The 24,228-nt window shown below is 44.3% G+C and overlaps 1 protein-coding gene across 1 annotated transcript; it reads right to left on the reverse strand.

Moving 5' to 3' along the window:
- Positions 1–651: 651 nt before the first annotated feature.
- LOC149275898 (BTB/POZ domain-containing protein KCTD9-like) lies at positions 652–12,303 on the reverse strand. Its single transcript, XM_089504176.1, has 12 exons — positions 12,256–12,303; positions 11,506–11,627; positions 11,381–11,424; positions 10,592–10,688; positions 10,323–10,381; positions 9,761–9,889; positions 8,589–8,656; positions 3,175–3,270; positions 2,884–3,033; positions 2,419–2,524; positions 1,259–1,392; positions 652–768 (listed from the first exon to the last, which is right to left on the reverse strand). Exons 1-12 carry the CDS (start codon positions 12,301–12,303, stop codon positions 652–654), a joined length of 1,170 nt encoding a protein of 389 aa, XP_089360302.1.
- Positions 12,304–24,228: the final 11,925 nt, after the last annotated feature.

Here is a 24,228-nt window from a genome sequence, read left to right on the forward strand (position 1 = left end):
CATTTTATATGTGTGTACTCTTTTATTAGATGCACTATTCTGCATGGAACAGAACACAGAACGCATCATCAGGATTGTATTTAATGCATTATCAAAAATGTGATTTTTTTTTTTTCTTCTTATGAAGGACCGCTAAATATTTTAAGATGTGGTCAGCATCTCATTGAAACTCCTGATCCCCGCGAAAAAAATACATAAATACAACGCGTCGTTAATATGCAAAAGGCAGAGAGCGTAAAAAAGGAATAATTATTCATTTCTCGCCTGCCTGCAGTGCAAGTAACAAACCGAAGTCCCAGGAAGTCCCATGCTTACATATTTTACAAAACAGTCTGGTAGCCAACATGATAAAACCCACGTAACCACAGAAGTTGCACGTTTCTGGTAGTCGCTTGCAGGCACATAACACACCGGACCTAACGTTTGTCCTGTCCTTGGTTACACACGGACACCCGTGACTATAGTTAAAGCCATAGCAGGTTTATATACGGAACAGGAGGTAGGTGGAACAGAGAACATGCAACGCGGGGATATCTCTGCCAAAAGGTGATCGTCGTCACAGATGTGGCTTGGTAAGAATGAAGAGATCCGTGTCCATCCCCGCGCGGGGTGTTACGGGGGAGCCAGGCTTTAGAGGAGTGCGTGACGGGTCTATCGGACGCTCTGAGACATGTGCAGCGGCGTCAGCATCTCTTCAAAGATGGCTCCTTTAACATTGGAACCGCGGAGGTTGGCTTCCTGCAGATCACACCCGGAAAGGTCACAGTTCTGGAGAAAGGGGAAACCAGCGGATCAAAATAGAGAAACAAAAGATAGAAGAAGAGAAAATCACGGGTTGAGGATATTCAGGTAAGACCTTTGTTTGTTATACAATCACGTGGTTCAGCCTCAATCGCTTTGCCCAACCCTTGAGGTCAGTTCCACGTCTTCGCTGGATTGTGTATGGTGAAGGCAGAATGAATGCAGCGATTAAGTCTCGGATCACTGTATTAACCCTATTTTCACCGTACGTCACACATTGACTTCTCTTCAGAAAAGTTTACCATAACCTTCATTCTCCGACCTACAAGTAAATGGGTTTCCTTATCTCCAGATCGGGGATAACTCTTTGCCAACCTACATATCATTCTCCTGCCTCCTACCCAGAAGAGATCTCCGTGCCCTATCTGCAGATAAGCGTAAGTTCTTCTTAGACCACCCTACAGGTCACTTTGCTGTCTTAGTGTCTAGATCCGTTACCGATTCGTTATTTTCTCACCTCCAGATCGGTTCCTGCCAAAGTAGCTCCGCGCAAATTGCAGTTTTTCAACTTGGCATTCTTTAGGGTCGCAACCCTGAGGTTTATGCCGGTCATCTGACTTCCTTCCATGTCTACACCCTTCAAATTGGCACCTAGGGCAAAGGGGAGAAAGGTAAAGGAAAGTCACAGTCCCTCACGCTTCACGGCCGAGCAGCTGCTCACTACCGAGACGGGCGAATAACGGCGATGCCACGAGTGGCTCCCATCAGGGGATTTGTGCTTCTGAAGAAATCATAAGCCTGTAAAATGCTAAATACTAAAACTCCATTAAACAGGAATTTCTATCAGACTGAAGATAAAAAACATGACATAAAAGGTCTAATGCAACATGTTTCCTAAAGACGTTTTTCCATTTAAGAACAATAAAAAAGGAAAAGCAAAGTTAAAGTGTCTGACTCAACACTAAAGCGCTGTTATGCACCAACTACTTAAGACAACTGAGGATCTCAGATACAAATTGCACCAAAAACACGAGGAGGAGGAACTTAAAGGGAGAATTTACTGTGCAGTGAAGCCTCATCACTAAATAATAATAATAAAGTACATGGACTGCGGGAAGAACAAAAAATAAATAAAGCCACTTACCTTTAAAAAGCTGCATCTCTAGCGCTGCAACACCCAGCACCCCCTGCAGACAGATCATCATGCCGCTATTGGCTGCCTGAAGCATCCAATCAGTGGCAGAGAAAGTGCTCTAATTCAAATCAATGGGAGTGCTTTGGCTGGGTGTGCATGGAGGGTCTTGTTAGACCCTCTGGAGATCTCGCTTGTGTCCATCTGGCTGACAGTGAGAATGCTGGGTATAAATCACTCCATGCACTTGAAGGGGACTCTAAGCTTAATAGTACATGTGATGACCCTTTAACTACCAGGGAGGAAATAACTCACTGGGAATGAACTATAACGTAACTAACGGGAAAAGGGGTTAAAGATGGCCGCTATCGTATTCACATTGTGTCCTAGCGTGGAATTTGTGATATTTCTGCCGTATTATTATATTTTCGGGATCTGGATTATACTGTATAATATGTGTCCTTTTGAGTCTCAAAGGCAAGAACATCATTCATATCCATAAAGCAGTTCCGCTGCGGCAAGAATTCTGACGCAAAGATTGTTACCTTCTAAATTTGCCTTCAGGCCCGACGGGTCTTCGAAGTTACAGCCTTTCAAGGAAGCTCCTTCAGCGTTAGAACAGAGCATCTTCACACCCTGAAGGTTGGCTCCCTGTAAAAAAAGATGGACAATAAACATGGTGGCCAAAGAAAGATCATACGAGAATGCCTTGCTGCGTCTTTACCCATTACCGCCATATATCTGTTCACAAAATACGCTTTGGCTAAAGGCTCATCTATGGGTCAAGAGAAGCATAAGGTCTTCTCCAGACCAAGAGCTCTCATGAACATCTATGGTATATAGGAGGCATTGTGTGGTTATAACATGCAAATAAAGGGTGGACAGAATATGGACAATGATGAAGGGTCTAGAAAATCCCAGCCTTTGAGTGCAACTCCCATCATCCAGTGCTGGTTTTTACTGTTCCAATATAAAAAGAGCTGTAGTGTTACAGCGGGGGGGGTCCTTACATCCAGTACAGATCCGGACAGGTCCGCCCGCTCCAGACAGGCTCCGCACAGGTTAGCGTGGGCCAAGTTGCAACGACTCAGGTTTGCCATCTTAAAGTTTATATATCGCAGGTCCAGGCGGGAGAGATCGGCGCCGCTAAAATTCAGTCCCTAACAAAAGAAGCAACAGGTTCAGAACAAACATACTTCCTGGACATAAAAAGGAAAGAATGGCCCCATAATCCATGCCCCCGGGAGTGCAGACGTAAGTCAGCAGTTACTTATCCCACATGAAAGGGCCATCTCACGCACCTGGCATCGCAGTTCTGACTTGGTTGGGGTGGCCAAAAGGAACCTCACGAACTCCTTGCGGGAGATGGGAGAATGATCGTCGGCCGGCTGCGAATTCTGCCGAGACACGTGAAGATCTTTCATAAGTAATAATAAAACAACCATTCTTTGTCAACGCAGCCAACGAGGGACGTTACTTCTTCGGAGTTAATGGTTTTATGACTCATCTCTAAGCTTGGATAAGAAGCTAGGTTCTTCTCCATGTGCACCCAGCCTGCTGCCTTAAAGTACACACATTTTACCTCCCAGCAGTGCTCCCTCTAAGCTGTGCGCTTTCAGAGGGAGCGCACACGAACAAAAATTGTGCGCACAACCAGTAGGGTACGAAGGGGGGGGGGCGGTCCGCTACTGGTTGTGCGCACGGCACCCCTCCAGAGACGGACAGTAACCGTCTAACCGTCTTTAAAAAAATCAAGGGAGCGGGAGGTCTGTTAATGCAGACCTCCGATCCTGCTCCCTTTCGATGCGCGCGGCAACTGATGCTGTGCGTCGGGATTTGATGTCATATCCCGGCGCACAGCACTGAAGCCACGCCCACCGCCTCCACTGCAAAGGAAGGAGAGGACGCAGAAGAGGAAGAACGAAGAGGAGGAAAAGTGACAGGTAGGAAAACATTCTGTAAGAGTGAATTAGTAAGTGTGTGAGAGTGATGGGTGTTATGCTGTAGTTTAAACTGAATGTTTGTGAATGAGTGCGTGTGAGATAGCATGGATGTGTAAGTGTGTGGGGGGATAGCATGGCATAGGGAGGCTGTAATCATATTCCTATCATGCTCAGGTTCCAGCATGTACTGGCTGCCTGAGCATGATAGGATTCCTGTTAGCAATTATATTTTTTTTTGTTCAATTTTGGTGTGTTAACCACACCTTTATTAAAAGTAAGTAACACACCAAAATTGGACAGAAAAATTTGATAACAATATTAATATATATATATGGTTGCTAACAGCAATCCCACTCCTATCATGCCTAAGCAACCAGTACATGCTAGAACCTGGGCATGATAGGAGTGTGATCAGTGGCGGATATACCGGGGTCGCAGGGGTCGCGACTGCGACCGGGCCCCGGCGGCAGGGGGGCCCAAGCCAAGGGGCCGCCCGAAATCTTTTTTAAGCTTTTTTTTTTTTTTTTTTTAAATAAGGCAGGGGCGTCCAACATGCGGCCCGCGGGCCAAATGCGGCCCGCGAGACCTCGAGGTGCGGCCCGCGTAAGATCGGCAGCCAGGGCAACCGATCTTACACGAGCCGCACCTCAAGCCCTGCTACTTACTTGTGGGAGGGTCTTCTGGACAGCACAGAGGAAGCGGAGTTCACGTGACATCCTACTTCCTCTGTGCTTTAGCAGAGAAGGCAGAGGGAGGCCGCGCCCCCTGCTGAAGTCTGTGAGCGGCATCGAAGGGAGCTGCAGTACAGGTAAGGGGGTGGGGAGGGTGTTTGAATGAGTGTGTGTGATTGAGGGAATGAATCTGTGAATTAATGATTATATGAATAAATGAGTGTGTGTGTGTGTGTGTGTGTGTGATAGCATGGATGTGTAAGTGCTGGAACCTAGGCATGATGGGACTGTGATTGCTGTTAGCAATCACACTCCTATCATGCCAAGTCAGCCAGTACATGCTGAAACCTGGCCAGCTGCCCCCCTTGTGTATTGATGCTGCCAGCAGTATGGGGTCTGCACATCACTTACAGCCATCCTGTACCAGCGTGTATTGGCTGACTTGGCATGATAGGAGTGTGATTGCTAATAGCAATCAGAGTCCCATCATGCCTAGGTTCCAGCATTTACTGGATGGATGTGTTAGCAATCACACTCCTATCATGCCAAGTCATATTGCTAATTTTGTCCAATTGTGTGTTACCTACTTTTATTAAACATGTGAGTTTTTATTATTATTTTTAAAGGTGGGGGTCATTTTCAGTTTTGGCTAACTGAACCCTGAATGTTTTGGTCCAGAATTTTCATTTTAGTTCATCCCTAGAATAAATCTAGGGAATCCTGAATTTGTAGTCGCAAAACTTTCAAGGTCCAGAAATCAGTGAGAGGAAAAGTAAAGGTTTTGTGTTATTTACTTTATTTTAATCTGCATATTTTATTAAAGGCCATATTTTTTGTCACAGTGAAAAATGAGTGCGGCCCTCGCACGTATACAATTCTGATGAAGTGGCCCACTGCAGAAAAAACTTGGACACCCCTGGATCATGCGCCCCTTTTTCTTTGATTTTTTTACAGATATGATTCAATATGTAAATTGAATTTGTTGAATTAGTTGAAAAAAAATTGTTGGGTAAAAATCATGTTTTTTTTGGGGGGGGGTGAGGGGGCCCTTAACAGATTCTCGCACCCGGGCCCTGAGGCGTCTAGTTACGCCCCTGAGTGTGATTGCTGTTAATCATATATATATATTTGTTATTGATTTTTTTGTCTAATTTTGGTATGTTACTTTTAATAAAAGTGTTTTTTTTTGTTTTTGTTTTTCAAGGTGTGGGGGGGTCATTTTCGGTTTCAGTCAAGTGAATGCTAAATTTTCAGGTCCACAATTTTCATTTCGGTGCACCCCTATATAGATATATATATATATATATATATATATATATATATATATATATAAATAAATAAAAAGTACAAAATTAACAATTGCACTCCAATCACCACTTTTTCTGCCCGGTGCCAAGTAGCTGCAACAGCAAATCATATAACATCCAAAAATAGTTACCGGCACTCCAGGGACGTCTTTAAATAATCACTCGAGAAACTCCAGTTTTCCAATCAACGTTTCAGTCTGTTTATTAGACTTTCATCTGTTTATTAGACTTTCATACGGTATATATATATATACCGTATTGGCTCGAATATAAGCAGCACTTTTTTCCCCCACTTTAAGTCTTTAAAGTGGGGGTGCGGCCTATATTCGGGGTCTAGCGCCCGACAGGCAGCAGGGTTAGGATACAGATCCCCCGCAGCGGTGCAGGGGACCGGTATCCTACTCTCTGATACGCTCAGACAGCCTCCCCTGCCAGCACTTCCCACGGGGGGAGTGCTGGCACGGGAGATTGTCTAAGCGCATCGTGCAGACGTTCACCGGCAGCGGTGACCGTCCGCACGATGCGTTTTACCTCTGCCCCCAAGACTTACCAGAGCAGACTCCCGGGTGTCTTGCGGGGCCGGCGGGGGACACCTACGCAATACGCGTATACAACTTCCAGTGCCGGCACATCCGCTGAGTCCCGGCACCGGAAGCTGTATACGCGTATTGCGTAGATGTCCCCCGCCGGACCCGCAAGACACCCGGGAGTCGGCTCTGGTAAGTCGGGGGGGGGTAGAGTGGCAGCATATCTCGGGGGGAGGAGGACAGTGGCAGCATATCTCAAGGGGGCGGACAGTGGCAGCATATCTCGGGGGGGGAGGACAGTGGCAGCATATCTCGGGGGGGGGACAGTGGCAGCATATCTCGGGGGGGACAGAGTGGCAGCATATCTGGGGTGGGGGGGAGACAGAGTGGCAGCATGTCTATTAAAAAAAATGTTTTTTTTAAAAAAGCACCAAACTTTTAGGGTGCGGCCTATACACGGGGGCGGCTTATATCCGAGCCAATACGGTATATATAGATACTAGGCCAGACACTAAAGTGGTAGGCCTACACCACATCAATGTTTGGCTTAGTATATAGTGATTGGGGTTATGCTGCATTATTGTCAATGTCTGGCTCAATGTATAGTGATAGGTGTTATGTTGTACCACGGTCAATGTGTGCCTCTGTATATAGTGATAGGTGTTATGCTGTACCAACGTCAGTGCGTGCCTCAGTATATAGTGATAGATGTTCTGCTGTACCACTGTCAGTGTTTGCCTCAGTATATAATGATAGCAGTTATGCTGTACCACCGTCAATGTTTGCCTCAGTATATAGTGATAGCAGTTATGCTGTACCACTGTCAATGTTTGCCTCACTATAAAATGTTAGCAGTTATGCTGTACCACCATCAATGTTTGCCTCAGTATATAATGAAAGCAGTTATGCAGCACCATCGTCAATGTTTGCCTCAGTATATAATGATAGCAGTTATGCTGTAACACCGTCAATGTCTGCCTCAGTATATAGTGATAGGTGTTATGTTGTACCACCGTCAGTGTCTGCCTTAGTAAATAATAACAGTTATGCTGTACCCCTGTCAATGTTTGCCGCAGTATATAATGATAGCAGTTATGCTGTAACACCGTCAATGTCTGCCTCAGTATATAGTGATAGGTGTTATGTTGTACCACCGTCAGTGTCTGCCTTAGTAAATAATAATAACAGTTATGCTGTACCCCTGTCAATGTTTGCCTAATGATAGAAGCTATGCAGTTTTAAAGTGTGTGTGTGGGGGTCCCACATATAGGATCCGCCCCAGGTGCCAAATACTCTAGGTACAGTTTTTCCCAATTTTTTTTTTTATCCTTTATGCAGCCTGGAGCCTCCGCTCGTGATTCGCTCATAATTTACTTATGCAGTGAGAATTTCACCTTTAAAAAAACATTACAGTAAGTAATACTATAATGTAGTGTTATTAACCATGAGCGAGCTAAACCAAAAATATAGAATAACAATTTAAATTTAACATTAGCATATTGTGCGCACAAAATTTTGGCTCTGGGAAAATTTTTGCACAAGAGAAATTTTCTGCGGACACCACCTAAGAAAAATTAGAGGGAACATTGCCTCCCAGGTGTCCCTTTTCAGGAAGGACAGTCCCTCCTTGGGACCCAAACCCCCAGAATGTTTGGTTGGTATGATTGTATGCCCTAGAAGTCACAGTAATGTGTATAGAGATAAAAGAAATAGGTTAAGAGACTATGTAAAAAAAAATATACTATCCTAGTGCCATAAATGGGTTATTATATAATGTGACTGTACTGTTATTTTTCCTAGGATAGCTTTATGCTTTATCACACACATGGTTAAATTCCTTATATGTATTAGCCTCTACCACGTCTGCTGGGAGGCTGCTTAAAATACATACCTCCAAACAATTGCACTGCAGAAAACAGCAAAGTGGCAAAGAATTAGGAACCCACGCGAGATCAACCTGACATTTCAACACTAATCATGCCTTTGTCAAGAGTAATGATCATTTCTAAATGATCAGTCGATCTCCTTAAAGCCACTAAAGTTCAACTGTATGTGGAGCAGATGACAGAAGTGTGATCAGTGCTGTACCGATCCTGGTCTGATTGTAAGGATGAGAGCTAAACGGCCCCAGATCAGGACAGCGTTTTCATTAATGCTGGCAGTTCCGTGATGGTTGAGGAAGAGCATTCGTCAGTCAGTTACGGGGCAGTTAGAAGGAAGGGGCCATGAGAATTGCCTACAGTAGACGTTACAGTAAATGAACCCACCTTTATGGCCAGCTCCAGGTGCTCGATTAAAGAAACGATGTTGAAAAACTTGGCTTCCTCCAAAACCCCTGCAAACCAAATCCTAGGTGAGAAGCCAGCGATACACTACTAGTCAGCCAGCAGATTCACTCCATCATACACTACTAGTCAGCCAGCAGATTCACTCCATCATACACTACTACTCACCCAACAGATTCACTCCATTATACACTACTAGTCAGCCAGCAGATTCACTCCATCATACACTACTACTCACCCAACAGATTCACTCCATCATACACTACTAGTCAGCCAGCAGATTCACTCCATCATACACTACTACTCATCCAACGGATTCACTCCATCATACACTACTACTCACCCAACAGATTCACTCCATCATACACTACTAGTCAGCCAGCAGATTCACTCCATCATACACTACTACTCATCCAACGGATTCACTCCATCATACACTACTACTCACCCAACAGATTCACTCCATCATACACTACTACTCACCCAACAGATTCACTCCATCATACACTACTACTCACCCAACAGATTCACTCCATCATACACTACTAGTCAGCCAGCAGATTCACACCACTATACACTACTACTCAGCCAGCAGATTCACTCCATCATACACTACTACTCAGCCAGCAGATTCACTCCATCATACACTACTACTCAGCCAGCAGATTCACTCCATCATACAATACTACTCACCCAGCAGATTCACTCCATCATACAATACTACTCAGCCAGCAGATTCACTCCATCATACACTACTAGTCAGCCAGCAGATTCACTCCATCATACACTACTACTCACCCAACGGATTCCCTCCATCATACACTACTAGTCAGCCAGCAGATTCACTCCACTATACACTACTACTCAGCCAGCAGATTCACTCCATCATATACTACTAGTCAGCCAGCAGATTCACTCCATCATACACTACTAGTCAGCCAGCAGATTCACTCCATCATACACTACTAGTCAGCCAGCAGATTCACTCCATCATACACTACTACTCACCCAACGGATTCCCTCCATCATACACTACTACTCAGCCAGCAGATTCACTCCATCATACACTACTACTACTACTCAGCCAGCAGATTCACTCCATCATACACTACTACTCACCCAACAGATTCACTTCATCATACAATACTACTCACCCAGCAGATTCACTCCATCATTAACTATCAGTTGGCCGTGACGCAGGTAATTGAGTATAGGCTCAAAATATTCAGGACTGCGATCGATCAAGAAAGCCCCCTTGTCATCCCTCTTATTCCCCCAGGCATCTGGAAAAAAAGCAAATATCATTAATCTATCTGGTGGATGCCATGGGCAGGAAGGAGGAATGCACTGCCATGGAGCGTGCATGCGCCGGTACTCCAGATCTAGAGCATCCACTCTTCGCTGTAATATCTGGAGTCAGGCAGCTGGCGGGTTAAATGGCAGACTTTCATATGGAAACACACCTTGGATCCAGCACAGACATTGGCAAAAAAGCAATTATCCTAATTATTAAAAAAATGAATGGCTTCCCTATATTTATTACCCTCTACCACTTCTACTGGAAGGCTGTTTAAAATACATACCTAGAGAAAATGGCAATACATTGGGAAGCCACGTGAGAACAACCTGACATTTAAACACTTATAATGCCTGTCTTTTGAAATTGATTGTAACGCACTGATCCGGCCTGGACATAACACCGGTCTCGATACAAACCTCTGTCACTGAACATGTGCGCCAGCATGCTGTCCGGCTCCTTACTGACGAGCGTGCTCCTACAGGAAGAAAGCAGAGGAGATGAGAGAATGCCGCCATCTTCCACAACACGTCACCGGTCTGTAAAGTACAACAAGAAGCTCTAAGCAATACGCATGGCCTCCTCCGAACAGCCAGCATGAATGCCATCATCTAAACTGTTTGTACGTCTCCATTATTTCCAGTCCCCACTCTGAGCACGGCTCGCCGACTCCCGCGAAGGATCTTACCGCGCTGTAGTGAAATATCGCCCCCCGACGTTGAGCGTCAGCCAGTCTGTGTGACTTCCCGTAAGCTGCTCTGTAATCGTGGAGCCATTCATGGGGTCTGGAGGAAAGATAATCGGGGTGAGAGTTAATGAAACATCCAACGAGGGGGGGGGGGGCAAATATGACAGCAAAGTATAAAGGAGGGTGAATATGACAGCAAATGGGAAGGTTAGTGTATCCGAGCATCAGATCATCAGAAGGAGAATGTATAGATAATAGATAAAGAGAGAAGAGAATTTAAGAGATGGCTGATGTGTAACAAAGACAAAGAAGAATGGGAGAAAGTAATGGACAAGATGGCAAGCATATGAAAAATTGAAAGCATTTATCAGAATGTAATGTGCAACTGACAGGGTGCTAGATAAGTGGAATAGCCTCCCAGTAGAAGTGGTGGAGGGTAAAACATTGATGGAATTTAAAAGTGCATGGTCTGAGACATTTAGCATAAAAAATGGGCAGACTAGATGTGCCGAACAGTTCTTATCTGCCACCAAATGTTATGTTTTAACCCTCGATAAGGGTTTCCGGGTGTTCCAGAAACCCCAGTATGTGCAGCATGCGCAGTGAAACCGAAGGCGCTGGCGCAGCATAAGCGAGCGGTTAGGCAAACTAAGAATCGAGGATTAGAAGAGAGCACCCGACACCCTGGCCTGGGGCAAAGGAGGGAGCGTGCCCCAAACAGGTGGGAGAGCTGTATGAAGGAGAACGCATGGATGTATATGATTCAAGGAAGTGGGAAACCCCGCATACCTGCAGACGGCTCTTCCTCACACGCATACAGGACATCGTCATCCCTGAAAGACACGTAGGAGGAGAGAAGTTCCTGAATACGAGAAACGGAATCGGCTTGTTTTTGGTGCCCGCGGTTTACGTACCTGATAAGGGAGACGTCATCTATTTGTCCTCCTCTCTCATTATAGAAAGTTGTTGCGCAGATCCCCAGCTTAGTGCTGGCAAGAGACAGGAGATCTGAGAGCGAGCCATAGACCGGGACCACCTGAGCGAGAGAGACAGAGGTGAGACGCATCGACACCCGACACCCTCCTCTACCTGCGAGGTGATGAGCACAGGTATCAAAGTGCTCACACAAGCACAGATGTCGTGGTGGATGGGTGTTGGATCTTGAAGGAGTCAATTATCCCTGGCTTTGTGACACAATCAGTAATAACCGGGACCCACTGTACATTACTTGTTACAAAACACAGAATTTGACAGCAGATAAGAACTATTCAGCCAATCATGTCTGTTGTAAAGACTCAGACCTTAATTCAGGAGCCATATGCCTATCCAATGTATGTTTAATTCCGTTACGGCGTTAACCCCTACCACTTCTGCTGGGAGACTGTTTCCCTTATCCACCACCCTCTCAGTAAAGTAAAACTTTCTGACATCACATCTAAGCCCCTGACCCTCTAGTTTTAGATCCTGTTTTCATTTCTCCTCCTGTACTTTGTTAAAGATTTAAAAGGGTCAGTATTTCCTGCTTCTGCTTTCGCAGGTCACATTCTAATCATAGCTGACCCAGCCCTGTAACAAAAGGATCCCAGCACAAACTCCTCATTGACTTTAGTCCCACCAGGTCATCAGATCGTAATCCGTGCTGTAAACCCTATCCGCAGCCTCACCTTGCCCTGCCTGGCGCTCCCCTTAGCAAAGAGGGTGACCCTCTTCATACTCAGGGCAACTCCTCCAACTCCGGGCAGCCACAACAGCAACCCGGAAGAGAGAAGCTAGACTATGTGACAGCGAGTAGTGGGGGCCAATCACAGACAGACCTGGGCACCCAAGAGACCAATACGAGGTTACAGGGCGGGGACTAGAGAACTTCCATAAAAGGGCGTGGTCTAAGAGGCTCCGTGGCTTCAGCTCTGCTTGTTGGGCATGGGAACGCGTATGCGCGTAGCGTAGATATCAGCTCAAATAGCCTAAAACTAAGCTATTGAGCCGCAGTAAATATACAAGCGACCCCAGTGCATCTAATCTGTTCATTCTATTTTAGTAAATTTACAGCAGAGAAGAATATTCATTTTCGTCCTTTCGTCTCGTTTATCAGTATATGGCTGAAAAAGGTTACTGCTTTTTAATACATGAACTTGTCAGAGGGACACTTTTCTTTTAAGGGGTGAAGGGCTGTACGCTCTTTTCATAGTTATTCATGTCATTGTCTACTTGCATTTTGTTTACACAGTTTAGTTTACATTAGTCGCTGTTCGTATTTACGTAATTGCGAATTTAATGGCTGGAGAACACTGTGATGGAATCAAACATATAATGTGGGCGGAGGGACTGTCATTCTAAGTAGGTCTTGTATTATGCCCGATACAAAGATGGCACTTTGAAGCGCTGTCATAAAAAGTCAATTTGTGTTCCAGTGCGCATGCGCCAAAATAAACCCGCCTACTGGGACTTCACTATTTTGTAACGGTTATTTCTGTGCGATATCCTTCCGCGAGCGGGCCGATGCGTTTTACCGCTTCGCTTTGTGGTATTCACAAATGCATAACCTTGTAGTTTGTACTGCATCATGATAACCCTTTAATGGGATAATTATTTTACCGGTTAATAGAGTTAAGGCTGGCATTTCCGAACTATTTTATTGTCCGCGGAGGGTTTCGGGAAGTGAGCGGCAGATTTGAATTTGAGTCGAACTGACGAGGTGAGACATTGCGTGACTCTCGTTGATAACAATGAATTCTCTTTATTCTTTCTTTTTATGAATGTATGACACATGTAACGGGATAAGTCATGTATGTTGTGTGTCATACATTAACTTTGTGTTCGCAACTGCTTTGTCCTCAGTGAGCGTCTATGTGTATTATCGTGTATAGGGATAGCTATAGTGAATGTATAGGCATGTCTTTATGTATGGATGTGTTACAGATTGCTTAATCCAGTCATTAATTCATATGATGCTATTGGAGAGTTAATGTTATAGAATAGCTTGTCCTGTGTGTCCGAGAGGCTGGTCGGTAACGCGGTTCCGCTTGTTAGGTGAATTAATTTCATTCATTAATAGATTGTTTAAGCTTGCTTTTAGCAAACGATATATTGGGGTTTATTCACTAAAGTGAGCGTCTTGGTTCTTCCCCTATTTATTGCTTTATATAGCGCCATCACACTTTATTATGAAGGGCCAACACTGGCAGCTTTTTTTTTCCAGGCAAAAAAGGCTGGAGTGGCCCTGTGTAATGCATAGCTCAATGATTGAAGATCTTTGGTTTACCTATGCATTATGCATAGGGCCTGCCAAGTGTTAATTGCAGCAGATGCTCACTGGCGTTGGCCCTGTGTAATGTATAGTAAAATCAAGGCTAAAATGCAAATTTACTATACCGGTGTTCATTTAACATTTTATTTATTTTGACTATGTTGCTTTTGCTTCTCTGTATTGACAGGTAAGGAGGCGATGGGCACCAGGAGGGCGTTGCAGGAGATTGCCGTCTCCTATCTGGAAAGCCAAAAGGATGATCTCATGGAAGAGAAGGAAGGTGCTCCTCTGTCTCAGAACAAGTTGCTCACCTCAACGAGCAGAAGTTCTAATAGATACACACCTGATGATGAGCACAAGGAAAACATGTCGCCTGCTGGCTGTGAAAACTTTACCAAGGAAAAGTACACGTGTCTGAAAACCGGACCAGAATCTTCAAAGGAACGAGAGCGCGTTGCAAGGAGTAGCGCCTGTGATCAGGTCCAGAGTCGGTCAAGTCTAGAAGATAGCAGAGTTTCTCATTCTAAATCCAGCCTGGGCCAGCAGGTAGATGATGAGACTGTAAACCCTGACCCCAGAGATGGGAACTATGCCACTCCTAAGAGAGACGTCCAGGTGACTGATCTGCCCGATGACCCCAGCCATACTCCAATGGACTTCTCCAAAGCCACTGCTGCTGATTTTGGCATATCTCCTGAGAGCTTCACTGACCGGTGTGCTGGTACGTTAAACATTATTCACTTTGCAGCGGGAGAAAAGTAGGCAACTCCGTCAGTAGAGCATGTTGGGTCGAAGCGGTTGCTTCTAACGATTGCAGGTTATCACGGAGTATGTACTTCCTTACCTGAAATACAAAGATTAATCTAGTTTGATATAGAGTGCATTCGCTACTCAGGAAGTTTGTAGGCAGGTTACGTATTTGAACTCCAGGGCTCCACTACACATTATAAAGGATCAATCCCAGTGAGGTTCTGCGAGAAGGGCTGAGCTAGCCCTGCAAGATGCATAGTTAACATGGTTAAGTCTCAATGACTTCAATATGTTTCTTACAGGCCCAGCTCACTTATAGTGAGCTTCTCAACTCACATTCCACAGTCTTATAGTGCCATTGGGTGACTCAATGGTTTCATTAAGATACTTAAATTGAAGACAATCCCCCAAATAATTAAACCTTTACGTTAGTCTTAGTCTTTAATGAGTCATAGGCCAGCGATCAAAGCTCTTATCTTTTCTATCATATTTCACAATCCCAGATGAGTATTTCTTTCATTTGAAATTGTAGGAAAATCTCCCAAATCCCAGCTAAAGTATAGACGCAGGTCTACTATCGGTGTCCGCGGCTCCCCGGAGATGAACTTTCTGATCCGTCAGATTGCTCAGCAGAGGAGCAAAACCAAGATTGAACCCGATCTCTCGGTAAGTTGGACGTGACAGTGCTTTTTTAGCCCTTTTGCATATGTAAGTAGTTGGAAGTGTTGTCTTTTCATCATACTTTGGGATATATTAACTATAGGGAGATGTTGCAGGAGAGCTGTGTTTCAGCTCATTGACTTCATTATATGTTATGGAGGGCCTATACCAGCAAGTTTCTCCACCGAGAAGGGCTGAGCTTGGTCCAGTGTTGTCTTTGGAGAAAGCTCGGCTAACTCGGCATTTTACATGACCAGCTAAGATCTTCCTGCAGCAAAAGCTTGCTGGTGTTGGAGCTTCATAACGTTTAATGAAGTCAGAGTTTAAACCACATCTCTCCCTCTAGTGAATAAACTCTACTAAAGACAGAGTTGACAGGCGACTTGCGAAGCTCTTCAGTGGGAAAAACTATGCTGAAATTAAAAAATGATCAGGTCTGATGTTTCTTTGCTTCCCCAGGCAAATCCATTTACATCTCCACGGAATTTTTTTCTGAAGAATAAGATGTCTGCCTTTCGAAATGCTTTCCAGGCAGTTGAAGAGAATGAAGGAAATATCCCTTTTGCTGGATTTTCAGATGAGACGGAATCTCGGAGTAACAGTGGTGAGCATAGAATCCCATTGCAGTACTCGGACTTACTAATCAGATGTTGTACACTACGTAATGTGTTTATTAAAGGGACACCTCAGCTAGGAGTCACTTTAACACAGATAATAGCTGGATGTCCCCTTGGGATTAAATAAAAGTAATGCGTTTGTAATATTGCTCACTGCCAGCCTACTTTATGGTTTTGCAGGTGGTGTAAAAGCGGAGGGATTTGAGCCACCTGACAAAAGGAAGAAGACTTGTAATGATGTGGATCTGATGACATTCAGCGGCCCTACAAAGCAATGTGATCAGTCTTTGGCCTCTCAAACGCCAGGAAATACAGAGGTATATGCTCTATCAGTAATATTACCCTAAAAGCATTATTACATATAATTTTCATACATATTGCTACATTTGTGTGTTTTCTGTGAAAAAATGTTTCTTTTCCCTGCTACAATTTTGCGTATACACCTTTTTACTACACCCTCGGTTTAAAGCTGCGGCTTTTAGGGTCTCTTTTAAAGGCTTTGTTTTGTTGAAACCGGGATCTAGCCACGTGTTCACTTATTGTGTGCGTTCTTTCCTCCCAAAAGATTTTTAGAAACGCTTTGGGGGAAAAAAAACAAAGCAGTTAAAAATTGAGGAAAAATAGTCAGTCTGAAGCCATTCTGTTCCATGTGTTCATTTGATGATGGTTCCCCAGAAGCAGACTTGTCGGGCGTCAGTAGTTTGAGTGTAAGACAGGTTGCCACCTTTTATGCCCTGGTGAGTTCCTCTAGCATCACAGTACATACACTGCATTTCCTTTTTATGATTACCCAGACTAATACAGTTTGATGTCATCTTTGGGGACCGTCCCGCCACATGACAACAAGAGATTAAGCTGTGATGATGTACATGATGTTTATTTGAAACCAAACTCTCAAGGGTGCATCACGTGCATAATTTGTGGTATTAACAGAGGTGGGCACATAAATCTCATAAAGGAAGACCACACACCAAAAAGTTCTGTCTTCTATTATGAACAGAGCCACCTTTTTATATCTGCGTGCAATAACAGTTTGGTGTCAGGCTTTCCCCTGGTTTATTTTTATGTTTTGGATGCTCCTTTGCAGCAATCTTGAGAACATGGCAAATGGGTCCCTTTTTGGAAAATAATAATTTTGAACATCTCATTAGGATGACTCCTTTGTTCTTTATTGGTAGGAAAGCCATACGATACTGACATGTGAGGAAACGCTCACGGAATCCGAGTGTTCGTTGGCCTCGGGACCTTCGCCCAGTGTCTCTGCGGCCTCAGGTAAGTTGTAATGATGTTAGAGGTTTGAGTGAATATGATGGTTGTGAGTATAGTCTTTACTTGGTATAAACATGGGGTTAGATGACTGCACAATGCATAAGGTACCATGTTGAAGCCGTGATCGCCTTGCTCATTCATTGTGATCAGGTCACGTGATCACTTCTTTGGCCTCTGTAACCCCAGGACATACCAAGGTATGTTCTCCACCAGTAATATTACTCTAAAAGCAGTATTACATATACAATGTATATCATTAAACGTTTTTTAATGAAGTTAAAGCCAGGATTTACGCTCGGATTAATTGATGGCACTTCATGGTAAGGATACAAATACTAAAACGTTGTGAATGGATCCATGCAATGTGAAGTCACTGAAAAGAGTACATACAAGAAGCTTATATAGAGGGACAGTACGATAGTATAATGTCCCATGCATTTCCACAGGAACAAAATCATTTACTTAAATTTGTGAGGTTGTCCCTAATTCATTTCTGAAACAGATTTTTTCGTTGTCTGTTTTACGGTGCGTCCCTGCACTCTTGTGCTGTTACAGAGAGAAAAAATCTCCCATCTATGTATCAGTCTTGTCCCACCCAAAAGGGCAGTCCAGAACTGAAATGAGAGGCAAATTTCCTCTACACCAAGGAAACCGACAACCCCCAGATCTACGTGTTCCGTTGGTATCCCTCGAGGCACAAGAGAGCAAGGAGGTCCTTGCAGGGCCGGCCCAAGGCAAAATGCCACCTGGGGCGAATTTTAAAATGCCGCCTCCCCCCTCTTATCTTCCCTACCGCCCCCCTTGTACTTACCTTTTCAGCAGTCCTGCGGCGAGTCTCCCTGTTCGGTCTCGGTGCCGGCTTGTAATGCTGAGTGCCGGAAATCTTCCGGCACCGAGACTGAACAGGGAGACTCGCCGCAGAGGAGAGAGAGAGGGGCGCCGAGCGGGTTCTGACAGCTTGGTAAGCGAAAACCACTCGGCGCCCCTCTCTCTCTCTCTCTCGCTAAAAAAAAAAAAAAAAAGGCTTGGGGCGGCAAAGTGCCGCCCCTTCAAAAGTGCCGCCTGGAGCAGTTGCCCCACTCGGCTCCATTGTCGGGCCGGCCCTGGGTCCTTGTCTAGACTCGCCTTTACACTTGGGGAACCCCGAGAAACCCTGAAAGATGAAATGCCGTACAAAAAGAATATAAGATATATTAAAAACATTGTTTTTTGTGTACATTCCAGCAGAGCTGCAGCCTGCGCCTCTCTCCTCCAAACCACGGCTGAAGAGGAAAGTGATGTTTGCAGATTTGCCGAGTCCTGGTTCATCATCCCCACCAAAACAGCGCCCGGAAAAAGACCCTTTTGCCACTTATCCGTGTCCCAAACCATTCATCCGACCTGCAATAAAGAAGACCCCGAGAAGAGCTATTAATCCCATGGTGGTGAGTGTCTTTGCTGTATGGAGCTCTGTGTTGCGCATGACTTGCATGTGATCTACTTTCCGCCAGTCAGCTACAGAGTAAGCTCTGTACACCCCCCGGAGGGGGTTTAATCAGATCCCCCTGTGAATGAATGGAGAGCATTTTCCTGCTACTTATAGGCAAGGGGCCAGTAGGAAGCTGCAGATTCTCCCAATCTAAATGAATCTAAAAATAATTGCAAAGTAATTTCATATGCATTGTTTAGGGCCCCCTGTCCCTTTAAAACCTTGCGTTACAATGAGGGATTAAACATAGCAGTCAACGTCCTAAAAAATGTTCATTCCACGCTTTCAGCATTGTGAGGGTCACGGCGGCTCATTTCTTTCTATGACAAAGTTTTACCTTTTTTAGAGATTTGCATTGGGGGAGCTTGAAGAAGAGAATGATCTCCTGCCTTCTACCGCAGAACATTCCTCGGATCATGGTAAAGAGAATAAATGTGATCAACAGAGTCCTGACAATTTGCTTTATATGCCTTCCTTTTTTTTTTAATAAAGAAGCTTAGTGATATCGTTGCTTGTGTATGTGTTAAGCTTCATTACGCTGGATGAACTTTGACGCCCCCCCATCATTGCAGAAAAAAATTGAAGTCCATTATTTCACTCTAAAAATTGTCTCCATCACTTCTTCTTGCATAACTAAAATATTTTTGTTGAAAATACCTACAGTTTGTGCTTTTTGTCATTCTTGTTTTACATCATAGAGAAGCTGCAGCAACCTGGTGCAGGTCCAGCATTTTCTCATTAGCTCCTTGCCCTGGCGTTCTCTCCCTTCTCGTCCCCCTATTCACTGTGTATGTCTTTCTCTCGAGTCTCCGTCCTGCTGAAGAATAGCCCTGGAGGACTTGGGATGGGTTAACTTTTATTTTTTGATGTTTGGCTTATACCATAATTTTCTTTCAGATGGGAATGTTCACTTTAGATTCAGTAGACTGGAGTGCGCCAAGGATTCAGTGAAAAAGAAAAGGGTTACTTTTGGAAGGGCATTAAGCCCTGAGTTGTTCGATAAAACGCTTCCAGCTAACACCCCTCTTCGACGAGGGAGCACCCCGTATTACCATCGTACGCCAGGTAACATGACGCCGGGAGCAGTGAAGGCAACCGTTCAGAGCCCCTTTGAGTCCCTTCTACAACCAGATTTTGACAGTGCGGTGAGTTAAATCTCTTCTAACACTTCATGGCGTACACTGAAAGGAGAATGTAGCATTTTTCTCGGACTGCAACTGCTTTTTATCTCGCTCTGTTTGTATCTCTCTAGATCAACCACTTTCTTCTACAATCTGTATCTTGCGGTGTTTTCCGTTCAGGTGTCGTTATAATAAAAGTTGCACAATCTGGCTGCTTCAGTTAATAGGATATAATAGTTTCTCGATGCACAGGAACGTTGGCAGAGCCAGTGTTTAAACGTTTAAACTAATAGGCATTTGAGTGTTAGGTCCCCTGATGTAAGCATTGACACTGCAGGATGTATCAGTCAGTGTCGGAGACCCTGTAGGGTTTTTTGATGATCCCAATGTCATTGATCACAGATATGATCAGCATGCATGGAAACTTATGAGAAGAGGAAACGGTTATTTATATGCAGACCCTTGTGGCATCATTATTGGTGCCCTCTAGTCACAATGGTAGATTCCTAGGGTCTCCCAAGACCCCAAACGCAATCTCTAGTCATGTTTTGCTGGCTGTCTACTGTTCTGTTTCCTTGAATTAGTCTGTCTTATTATTTAACTTTTTTCACCAGGAGGAGACGATTCAGCCGCTCTCTCTGTGTTTTGATGAAGAGACCTTTAGCTGCGACACAACCTCCTCCGACTTCTTGCCAGGTACCCCACTTATAGCCATACATGTTGGAGTTTATTCACTAAAGGGAGGGTTGTGGTATTAACTCCTTTACTTCACTATTCATTATGAAGGGCCAACACTAGGGGGTTTCTCCTGCACGAAGGGCTGACCTGACCCTGTACAATGTATAATTTATAATTCAGTCAGTGGGGTGAAAGCTCTTCCCATAGCTGTATTATGTCAACTCAAGGACCCAAAACACAATTTTCCTGCAAGCTCTCCTGGCAACGCTCCCTTCAATAAACTTTTTGGAAAGATATTTTATCCCAAGTACTAATAACTTTGTATGTTTGTAGGACACAAAGATGAGATTCCTGGAGAAAAAGCAGGCGGCATAAAACCGAGCACACCCCAAACTTCCAGTTCTCTGGATGACTTCTTACCGGAGTCTTCACCAGAACGCAGCCCAGCTGAACCTCCAAAAGACGCACAGAGTCCGGCTGGTAAATGTAGAAGGAGTTGGTTAAGCGCTGTTGAATAAGTAGTTTGATTTTATGTCACCCCCCCCCCCCCCCCCCAGAGGAGATACCAAAGAAAATGCCTGGTTGCTGCCATAACTTTTCTAGGCACCCTTCATTTCTAAATGGACATTCAGCCGAAAGCAAAAATTAAACCTAATGCGTTTTCAGGTGTGAAAGCCGAGCTACTGCTCAGTGAAAACACAGAATGCGTAATGCAAGAAAGCAAGTCGGTCCCATGCAGCTGGCAGGACAAACTCTCGCCTCCTGTTCTAGAAGAAAACCTACCAGGAAACAGCCAGACCGTCCACCAAGAAGATGCACAGAATCCTGCGGGTAAATGCTGATGGATACATTGTTAGAATGATTTGCAGACCCTATGAGCTCGGCTTTCATTTCAGCGGTTTGTTTCGTTTATATGATGTTAGTCTATGGTGGGTTGAACAAGGTGTTCATTGGGAATGAGATTCTGCTTTAAATATAAAGATTGGCCAGGAAGCCTCTACATCGGACCCTTGCTTAAGACTCTAGAGATCTTCTGAATATTCCTGCTATGATTTAAGAGCACGTTGAAGGGGTTATATTCTAGCAAATGGTTATTTAGTAATCTACAAACTCTTTACGGTTTAAACGGTGCACATTAGCATCTGATAAAGCTGTTCTACGTAGAGATTCCTTGTTTTGTTTGAACACTCAAACTTTGGTATAAAAATATCACCTCCTACCCCCGAAGTTTGCCTGAAGCATCACTCGTCTTAAATGCAGAGGGCTTCAGGGTGGCCATCATGTCTTTAAGATTTACCAGTAAAGCCAAGGCTTTGGTTTATTTTATAATGTTTTCTATGGGTCCATTTTCTTTGTGGCTCAATGTTTGTCTCCAAAATTCTGGGTATTTTTTTGTTACCAGTCAAACACATTTATTTGCTCTTTAAGTAATTGCTGTCTGTTCTTTGTGGGTGCTGTGTAATCATTTTTGTCCTAATTTTTTGTCTTCTTCTAGATACTGTTGTGTCCACCCCAGAGTCTGGTTCCTTAGTTCGTGGTAGCAGGGTTACTCGTTCTGCCTTAAAGAGAGAGGTATTACTTATTTTCTTGTGTCTGACATATTGGAAGAGACAAGAGATTTCTGTATGGCGTAACAGCCTATGTTTGCTTTTCCATATTCGATACATGTAAGGTCTACATAGAATCTTTGCTGTCTTTTGTATATAACGTATATGCATTAATTTTATTTTCTTCTTCTTCATGACGTCAGTTCTGCATTTCAGAGGAGAGTACCATGAGTAACGGCTCACGAAGTGAACACCAAGGCAAGGCTGCTAAAGTGAAGCGAGTTTCCAAAAAGGGCGCAGACAGGAGGCCGGTTGCGGCCAGGAAAGATCAGGTGTGTTAAATGTCAGTGGCATTGTGATTCAGATGTTCATCGAGGGATTTTGAACAGCCTGGCCTTGTATTGATCTAAAATATAACGGGGGGGGGGGGGGTCTCCAAGTATGTACTTAATTTCATACGGCCCTCCATGCTAAAAAAATAAAATTGCTGATTTAAGCATCAGTTGTACGTCGCTGTTCAACATTTATTTTTTTTAAATCTTTGAAAGGATAGCCATCTCTTATCCAAGTACAGTTATTGAAGTTTTCTGGAGCACTGAACATTAAAGCTCTCTTTATATATAAAATCTTATTCAGATCAAAGCCATTCGTGGAAAAGGGAAAAAGACCCGTGGAAGGCTTAAGAAATCTGTACAGAAGGTGCAGTATGAGCCGCTGCAGACAGTTTCTAAGAAGCCACTCCTGAGCCCTATTCCAGAGCTCCCCGAATGTTGTCCAACCCCCGCTGTGTTCGCAGCCTGGAATTTCTCTTCAGGTATTTCACATTTGTCATAAATATGCAAAGCTACATCTTTTTTAGTGTTGAAGCATTAGCTTCAATGTACAAAACTTCCTACAAACATATATGTGACAATCTGGGCATTAACTTGTTTTAATTATATCTTAGGTACAACTGTAACACCTACACGCAAACAAATAGTGAAAGTTCCAAAGGCAAAATCTATTCGTAAAGTTCAAGGAAAAGTGCAAAGGAACACTGATGACTTTGGGCTTCAAGAGCCTGGAGATGATTGTGTGAAAAAAGAAGAGGAACCCGATATTTTAAATGTTTCTTTGATGGACACGGCTCATACAGCAAACAGCACATTAGATGGTAAAGTTGTTGACCAACACAAGCATGACCACATCAATACACCTTTAATCCAAGCAGAACCTTCCCAGGATACTACATCTGTCCTTGACGCAGTCCAACAGATAGCCGGGCAAAGCAACAAAGTTTCCCAAAATCCTGAAGGACCAGTGGGGGAGGAACTGGGTAGAATATCTATGCCTGTAGAAGTGGGCACTGCCACAACTTCGCCAGGCACCAAAGTCGGCAAAACAAGTAGCATAAACTCTCGACGCAGATCAAAAAGGCAATCTGTCAGCTGTAATAATGTACCAAAACAAACCCCGCTAGAAGAAGAGATAACAGCGGTGGATGTCGCAGGACTTGATGGTTTGCACGGTTCACAGACTACAGCAGGCAATGCCGATGACCCACAACCTGTTCATACTGTCCAGTCCACTCAAAAGCAGGTGCCCACTCAAAGCTCCGTCTGCTTTCCAAGCACAGTTTTGTTATTGAAACCCATAGTGGTCGGTAAATCTGTAACACACCAGATGACCACAGCTTGCATGGTCCTTGATGAGGGTCTAGAAAACGGAGACCTCAATCATTCTGCTGTGTCACCGAGTGCTGGACAAATTGCTGCCTTGATGGATAATCCCCTACAGTTAGGTGCAAAGAACGGGAAGAAGGTGAGACGCAGCATGAGGCTTCGGAGAGATTCTGATGCCAACGGCCTGTCTTGGGTGCAGGAGGATGACTGGAAAGAGGAGAAAGGAAGAAGGTCCATAAGTTTCTCAGTGGCAAGGCAAACCGAAAGCCCTAAATGGTTGGTAGAAGATAAGGTAAATAGCCCAATCAAAGAAGACCAGAAAACCCCGGCTGCCCCTAATGTAGAAAAGAAATCCAGGAGGAGAACACTCTGTATGTCTGCTCTACGGGAAACGACATCTTTGCCTAAAACACTCAGGAGAAGGTCAGATTGTTCCAAACAAGAGTAAGTTTTATTAAAAGCTGATGAAGAAACAGATTGAGGTATCCCTCCCAGAAGCCAGGGTGCTTTCTGAAAAAAAAAAAATAAGCGCAAGGTAACTATGGAGGGAACTTTGTTTAATGGTGACGTTATGAGTCCAGTTGTGGCTCCTCTAGTAACAACTTCAAGGACAACTTGA

The sequence above is a fragment of the Sceloporus occidentalis genome, unplaced genomic scaffold (genome assembly GCF_023333645.1).
Source record: "Sceloporus occidentalis isolate IW3139 unplaced genomic scaffold, rSceOcc1.0.p SCAF_259, whole genome shotgun sequence".
NCBI classification, from domain to species: domain Eukaryota; kingdom Metazoa; phylum Chordata; class Lepidosauria; order Squamata; family Phrynosomatidae; genus Sceloporus; species Sceloporus occidentalis.